Consider the following 8,738-nt stretch of genomic DNA (forward strand, 5'->3'; position numbering starts at 1 on the left):
TTTCACAGCCCAACATGGATGTATATTTTTTCCCTTTAATTCCAAGTCTAGAAACTTGGATTTTATTTATTCATTTTTTTGGCTTGAATATTTAGTATTGTAACATTCGCAGGTTGCACATTACAGTTTATGTCTATGACCCAATTTGTTGTGTTTGTGTTAACTATTTCACACCTGTTCAGGTAGAAACAGTGAACAGCATTACCGAATAAAATCAACAATGACAATACATTGCAGTTTACGTCGTGTAATTCTTATTGGGAAAACCAAATGCCACCACACCATCAATAATGTGAAACATGATACGTTCACCACACACAAGATACAGGACTGGAAATGTGGAGTCTTCTGCATGCCAAGCCTGGACGACTTTCAGCCGTTTACTAGCTAGAGAGCTGGCCAGAGAACGAGCCTCATTTGCGAACATACGTACGATCAAATTTGATCGTTAACTGTGCTTACGAACGTTTCCACGAACATTTCGGCATTTGGAATTTTTCTAATTAGAACCTGTTCTTTGGGAAAATCTAAAATCTGTGTATGTCAAGAAACATGTGTAAAGGCATATGCAGATTATATATCCATTTAGAATGCTTTATTATTCATGCAAAGTCATTTTGCGTAGTTACAGACCTCTAACAACAAATGTTTAACAAAACAATTATTATATTAACACAATATTAAACACGCTATTAATTTCAATTACATTAATTAACCTCTCTGAATAGAACAGATTTGGTAGTCTTGGTTTCGTTTTTTCAAAAAACTATCATTTCTATTTTTATTTCAGTTTACAGTGTTTTTTTCCAGTCTCATACTTTTCGTCTTAAGTTACATTTTAGGATAATAACCTTGTTGGGAATGAGTGTAGCCTTATTTTACGATATTAACCTTGTTGGGAATGAGTGTAGCTTTATTTTACGATAATAACCATGTTGGGAATGAGTGTAATTACTTTGTTTATTGATTAAAAAATGTCTTATGAGTGACAATGACATATAAAGACCCACAAAAGCACAGCCAAACCCAACACTTAGCCATGGTGTATTCTTTGCATTTGGATTACTTCGCAAATCGTGCCTTGGAGAGAGTGCACCTTCAGGAACTGTGCATAAGAGGGGCAGATGAGTTTGCGGAGAGCGATGAATGGCTGATGTTTGCACATAACCCTGCAGGTGACATACTTTTCAGGATTGCTAGAGTGTTTCCTTATGCAAATTGACATGAACAAACATGCGCGTACAATTTACAAACAATCGGCATTCATCCAACAATACACCTGAGTTACACATTACATTACATTCATTACACACAAAAGTCTGTGCATGCATTATGGATCCCATGTTGGTTTATCGAGGGGACGTATAAGAACAACAGTAAGAACAATTTAAGAAAATGTTACTTGTACTTGTTACTTGTATGTTACTTGTACTTCATGGTTACTTGTACTTTGTTTTGAAAAAATGCTTCATGCAGTGGAAAGTGGAACTTCAAACTGGTTTTACAAAATTTGTACAAATTTTTTACAAATGCTACATAGCTAGTGGCTAAAAGACTGATATTAGCAAGCCAATTTATGCAGCTGTTTGTCCAAGTGTACGTTTAAAGTTCAGTTTGAGGCTCGGCTGCATTTAAAATGGAAGGAAAAAAAAGCTGCCCCTTTGGGCCTCTGGCAACCGAACACTGCGGTTAGGGCTAGACATGAGACCATCATTGATGACCATCATTTGGTGTTAATTATTTCATACGAGTAAAACAATTTTAAAGAAATTCACTATCTAGCAGAGCTGACTACAGATACAAAGTACAAAGTGGCTGGCTAGCTAGCTACATTAAGTTCAATCTAAGTTCAATTTACAGTTCTGTTCAATCTTAACTTTTTTGTGGTTCTTTTCACCTTGACGATGCATAGTTCCCTTTTGGGTCGACTTAAAAATAAAATTTTTTAAAAATAAATATAAAATTAAGAAAAAAAATTTCCAACGCAGCCTACTTCTTCTTCCACAAATTCATCTTTCATCACAAATTCCATTATTTACTTTTTTTTATTGGGGGTGGGGAGTCAGTTAAGATACAAAATACTGCAGTATTTACATTTCATTTTATCCATTATATTTACATTAGTTTATTTTTGCAAGTTGCATAGAACCACCAGGGGTCTCGGGGTATGTGGGCACCCAGTCATCCAAGACGAACATAGGCTACATTAACAATAACAAAGACCATTTTAATTACTCTTACATAAAACAGACGGCGCCACACCATTTTCTGTTCCCCACTGACTCAATTTACCAGGCTGCACAACATGGCATGGTAGGCATGACAAAGAAATGCATTCTGATCAATGCATTTTTATTAGTGTTTTTGGCTTGAATACTTTATCTGCAAAAACATGTACATACGATTGCATCTGTAAAACGACAACAACTCATTTAAAATGCATTACTTTTTCATATTTCCACTTTAAAACATGAAAGTAAAACGCTTACTCAGCCTCTGTAAAATTAGGTTTACATCAATGCACAGGAATTTTTATCTTCTTTATTTACCATTGATTACATCCTATTAATGTTCGGGGGTGGGGGTAATTAATTCCAGTGAAAAAACTTGACAAGCTGAACTGCTGTCAGTCAACCAGAACACTTTTACTGTCATTAAATCAACCGTTTTAGGTGCATGTAGGCTATTGATACAGCATTAATTCTAAATTTGCATTAACATTCCCATCACAACTGCTCAAGTTACTTTTAAAAAGTATTTGTACTGTAACGTACTGGCCTGATCTTTCCTCCACTGCCGTAAGTATTATTTTTTGGCCGGATGGGGGCGGGGGTGGGCGGTAATTTATTTAAAGAACTGCGGGGATCTGCTGTCGTGTTTATTTCGTGTGGAAGGACCCAATCGTTAAAACTTGCGCGTTTTATCAATTAAAGCAGCAGTTTTATGTACATTTGCTCAGGGCTAGCATCAATAAGTCGAATAACTTAGGACAGATTGCGAGTTTAGTCATACGGTGATCCCGCCCATTTCATTTTAACCCGCCATTTTTCTTTGTAGTATTTTCCCTCCACTCCCAGCAGTTCCGCTGTAGCGCACAACAAACGAATATATTCTAATTGCACAATAGAGCGTCCATCTCCACACCTGTAGCTAATGATGTTAAATACATATCCTTCAGGTGTAAAATGTCACTAACTGACGACGAATAGTGGACATTTCATTGTTTCGAACATGCGAGGTCGCAGGACGGCTGGCTGGCTAGCAGGCTAGGTAACGTTAACGCTAGTCACTGGCTTAGCAACGGCAGCAGTGCGCTAGAGTCAGTGTTGTTTGAACAGAAGGTTAGAAGCCAGTTGTATTAAACATGCAAACACAAATTAATTGCATGCAGATAAGTGTTCCAAAACATGCAACAAAAAAACCGTATTCATACAGCATATACAGGGTTAGCCATCTAAACGGAAAAAGAGTCACATCTGGATCACTAACTTACTGTTCACAAATAAAACAACGAATTGAAATTTGAGGACTTTATTTTAACCGGTAAGTTGAAATAACGGTAACTCACCTGTATTATAGACGTGTAATTCATCCACAATTCCTTCATTGCCACCCCCGAATACAACCATCAACTCTTTGATAGCAACCGCTCTGTGTCCGTGACGAGGTCGAGGGACGGGACCGGACCAACCCAACACTCGCTTCCATCGTGGTTGCAGGACCGAACCGGTGGTCCCAGATCCCGTGGAACCAGGAGAAGACATTTCCTCTTGAGGAAGAAAGAAAACTGCTTAACTAAATGCCTGGTCTGAAGCAACCACGTAAATATAAGCTAACTAGCTAGCTAGCTATTGTAGAATTCCGCCTAGCTAGTAGCCACTTGCTAGCAAGCTCAATAAAGAAAAAAGACGGGTGTAATAACTCTTCCAGATACAAAAAAACAAATCATGGTAAAACATAAAATAAAATATGAGTTCTGTAGCATCTGTATACACCAAGTGAAAGTAGTATTCCGTGGCTTATAAGATGTATATTTCTATATCTATTCAAAAAAATCCGAAATCCATGGGAGCCGCCATTTTAGCACAGCAGAAGACGCTTTGCAAGAGAAGAGGAAAAAAGCCGGCTGTTAAAGAAGCACGCCCTGGGGCCACCAGGAGAAAAAATCGGTTGCATTTGTTGCTTCCCTTCTTCAGACAGAACAATATTGTTTATTATTATCCACACATAACATCAAATAATTTTATCCAGTCATTAAATCCCCGTAGAAGTAAAGCAGTGCCACTCCATGGGAGCCGCCATCTTGTAACATCCAAACAAACCTCCGCCAGTCTAAAAAATGGCGGAGTTAAATGATGTAAAAATCAAAAGGGGGTTGAACCCTTGATTGTTGCGTTTATGTAGCTAGCCATGTACAAATAGCAATACACATACTATCCAATATGGTACATATTATCGAATGGGGAATTATTACAGAAATTTAACATGCATTGGAAACAAAAAGATAATCGGTAAATTTCTTGTAGCTAGCTAGCAAGTTAGCGAGTTGCCGCAGAAGGCGATTTTCATGCCTCTCTGGGAGTCGCCATCTTGTCTAACAACCCAAACACAATCCCCCCTGTCAATTGGTGTTTTAGCAATGAGAGCTCTCCACAATTAATTCAGATTTCACACTCGTGCACAATGTCACAATATTTAATGAGAAATACAGTAAATCCAATGCTTGAATTTCCATTTCACCAACTACTAGCAGTAGGCATATGAATAGTAGCTAGCGAGCCAGCTAACTGGATAGCTAGATTGATAGCTAGCTGGCTGTCTTACTGAATCGGCGTTAACGTGCAAACCAGAAGAGATTGTCGTACCTGCAATAAATTGTCGTACTAGCAATGCACGGAAACCACAAATATGCGTTTAAACACTATTAATGTTCAAAATAGTTTCTATTCATGCTCATTCAGTGGAAGCAGCCATCTTGTTGACTAAAAACTGCTAGCTAGCTTGCTAGCCATCTTCCCTCAAGAAAAATGGCGGATGTAGCTAGCTAACATTAGCTATAACAAAAAGATGCGAAATTGCCGAGCGCACAATTTTTATGATGTTAAATACTTACACCTTTCGAGTTATCTTGTGCAAAACGTCTTGATAATGGGACTTTGAGAAGTTAACCCCGGCGATTTCGGTTTGTTAAGAAGTAGCTACCTCCTCTCATGCCTTTCAGGAAGCCGCCATCTTCTTGACAACCAAAAAACAAGATGCTGCTGCCACCTCCGTTGCCTTGGCCCTCAACATAAATGGCGGGCAGCTGACTAAAACACTACCCAAATATTAATAGCTAGCGAGACAGACCGTGGCCTCTAGCGTTCGATTAACTAAGATACACGGAGTCCTCAGGAAAACTAACTTTATATGCATCAACATTTAAACAGTGAGTGCTACTTTCTAAAGACGAACAATGCCCCGTTATTTTAAATACTTAATAGAAGATGGCGACTGCTATACTTTAAGCGCAATCATAATATGGCTAATGCTAGCTTGCTAATATCGTTTGTGGGTTAGCAAAATAAGTATGCTCAACTGTAATTTCGCTGTTCTTTTACGTAACTATAATGCAGCGTTTTGCATTTTATGTTCCTTTAGGGGTTCAACCAAGACACCATGATGTGAATTATTGTATGTAGAACTCAAAGGAAAGACAGAAAGGGTGAAATAGCTTCAGCCCTTTGTAGAAGCCGCCATTTTCGGGCAACCCCTCCCCGTTTCCACCTGATTTAGACAGAATGAAATGGCGGTTCGATTCAAGCATAAACACAGCATGTTAGGTTAATACAAAAACAACAATACACGCCGGGGGCCGGTTGTTGACACATGCTCCAAGACTGCTGCCTACTTTTAGAAGCCATTGATTTATTGCACGTTAAAGCAGACTATCTTGTCAAATTGATCCGGTTTTAAACAGCAAAGAAAGAACTAGGTAAAACTGAAATTCTAAGGCACTTCAAATGGACTAGACATAGCGTTATGTCTTAAGGTATAAAGTGAATTAGTAAACGACATATGGTGAAAATCAGTTAAGAAAATCGTGAAAAATAGCAGAAGGTATTTTATATTGATGCAGGCAAAAATACATATTTTCATTCGATTAATTTTTATTTATGTGTAGATTTAGGGAGAAATTGCTTTATTGATGGCCTATTTTTGACTAATTCTTGCTATGATAGAATATGACGCATGAGCTACAGAGGAAATCCTGCGTTTTCATCTACATATTTTCTCAACCTGTACTCAGAAATAAAGGTAAATTTTTGTTCTTTAAGGAACCAATTTTCCAAATGTACCCTGAAAGTGCGTTTTATTAGGGTACTAATAAGTACTTTTGCAAGCAAAAAAAGGTACAGATGAATTGTGTATTGTTGGCTGGGGGTACAATTTTATGTAGGCTACCTATAGGATGGGGTATCACCCCAATGACAAGCCTTTGTACCTTTTAAAATACTTTTTCATTCCTTTTTTCCTGAGTGTACCGTACTGCAGTAGGCTATGTCACAGGGAGTGTCATTATTATGACATTACATTATCATAAGTCATAAATGGTATTTCAAGTTCATTCACAAACCAAACTTAATTTCACATCAAAAAAGAGCCTATACCTGTAGGCCTATTGCATATTGTGTTGGAATATAAGCATTCACTTCCTGTAATCCTTATGGGTGCACTGATGCATATAACTGGTTAGTTTTTTTATTTCTGCTCATTGTCTGGCCACTCAGATATTTTAGTTATTTACATTCAGTCACCCCACTTCTAAATTCTACCCCAAGCCAGACATTTTTGTCTGCAATTGCACCACCCTGTATTGGTTTCTTGTCAAGCTGCTTAAGGTGAGCTGGGTTGGGCTTCCTTATGAAATGGGCATGAGACTTGACAGGAAAACTATGTTGCTGGAAGGTGTGTAATTGGGCAGTAGGGGGCACTCTTCCCCCTGGACCAAACAGAAAGGTATTAATCCCTGAGCAGTGATCAGTACTGTGGTCAAGATGGTGCTATTTTGTGAATGAGATGTTAAACCAAAGCCCTGTCTTGCTGTGCTGAAAACCTTCCTGTAGCACCTTTGAAGGGGTAGTTAAACCCCAGTGTCCTAGTCAAATTCCTGCAAAATTCTTTAAAATCAAATAAAAATTTATCTATATGGCACATTTCACAAACAAAACCCTGACCTAAACCCCCTTAGGAGCAAGCCTAAGGCAACAGTGACAAGGAAAAACTCCCTATAACAGATAGGAAGAAACCTCGGAAGGAACCATGCTCAAGGGGGGAACCCATCTCCTTTATAACTGTAATTTGAACTACGTAGATAAATAAATAGCAAATAAAATGTGAGGAAAAAAGTACAAAACAAGTTTTGTGGTATGTACAAGTGCTTTTTTTCTTTTCTTACTTGTAGAAATAAAACCCAACCTTTATTATAACAAACAATAACCTGGAGGTTCCTGGCTTGCTTTGCTATAAACAAGGTTTAAAACTTTAAATTGAACAAATTGAGCACAATGGCAATAACTTTCTTCAAGTTCAAAATTGAAAGCTATAACACAAAATCTTTTTATGGTTCTACATTTAAAAATTGGCAGACTAGACGTTGTCCTTGTAGCTGCAACAAAATGGCTGCCTACCAGCTACCATCCATAGAGAATTGACCAAAGCAATTTTTAAACTCAACTCATACCCATCAGTGTGACTCAGCAGATGCTAAAGGCCTTAGTTTTATTTTTATTTTCTATTAGCCAGCAATGTGTATTATTAGGATCAGGATGAAACTGTTATAAAACCCCCCTCTTACAGATAAAGCACTAGTGCTCAGTGCAGTGGCACACCCCACAGTTCAGAATATAATCCTGGCCATGGCACCGTCGGACTGTGTTTGCAGCGAGCAGTTAGCTACAGCAGCACCCCCGAGGGGGAGTGCGTTAGCGATGCGGTTCTCTGGCGCAGCGACCGCACGGCTCAGCTGGTAGAACGCCGACAGGAAAGAGCCAGTGCCCGGGTGAGCTTATTTTGAAACAGGCGTTTTGAACAACTGAAACAGGCATTCAAAAAATTGGGCAAAACGGAAATATGGAGAGAGGAATCCCTAAAAAAAAAAAAAAAAAAATTTTTTTAATTCTCTCCAGAGACTAATGACATCTATTTTGGCTCATTATTCTGAAAGAGTCCCTTTCAGAATAAAGCTCAAATTTTGGAGCCAGTGTTTTTTGACATGCTATCTCAGCATGCATTGGACGAGAGGCAGGAATACACCCTGGACAGGTCACCAATCAATCACAGGGACACACTCCCCATTCACTCACACACGCATACCTAGGGCCAGTTTATACTCTCCACTTAGCTTAACCTGCATGTCTTTGGACTGTGGGAGGAAACCGGAGTACCTGGACACGGTTACAGGGGGGAACATGCAAACTCCACATAGAATTCGAACCCGGGACCTTCTTGCTTTTCACTGCGCCACCTTGGTGCCTTGGCTGTCTCCCAGCCGCATTAAAACAGAGCTTAAATAGCCAAATTTCAATAACCGTGGCTGGCTGCACTTTTTGTACGTTGCTTTGGATAAAAGCGTCTGCCAAATAAATGTAATGTAATGTAATGTAATGGAGAGAACATCAGCGTTATTTTTGTTGGCAAGTGCTTCATAAAACCAGTTCTGCAAAAACCTTCCCCGATATTAAATGTCTTTGTTTCAC

At 38.7% G+C, this 8,738-nt stretch overlaps 1 protein-coding gene and 1 long non-coding RNA gene across 5 annotated transcripts in view; one reads left to right on the plus strand and one right to left on the minus strand.

Moving 5' to 3' along the window:
- Window positions 1-3,764, minus strand: part of hcfc1b (host cell factor C1b) — a 29,436-nt gene extending 25,672 nt beyond the window's left edge. For all 4 annotated transcript variants that reach the window (XM_064300540.1, XM_064300539.1, XM_064300538.1 and 1 more), the window contains exon 1: window positions 3,569-3,764. In XM_064300540.1, coding sequence (XP_064156610.1) covers window positions 3,569-3,764 — 196 coding nt within the window. The remainder of the gene's footprint in view (window positions 1-3,568) is intronic.
- LOC135235245 (uncharacterized) lies at window positions 3,165-3,945 on the plus strand. Its single transcript, XR_010324330.1, has 2 exons — window positions 3,165-3,543; window positions 3,644-3,945. It is a non-coding gene; the product is annotated as an uncharacterized LOC135235245 (long non-coding RNA).
- Window positions 3,946-8,738: the final 4,793 nt, after the last annotated feature.

This window comes from Anguilla rostrata, chromosome 11, assembly GCF_018555375.3.
Source record: "Anguilla rostrata isolate EN2019 chromosome 11, ASM1855537v3, whole genome shotgun sequence".
Classification (NCBI taxonomy): Eukaryota; Metazoa; Chordata; class Actinopteri; order Anguilliformes; family Anguillidae; genus Anguilla; species Anguilla rostrata.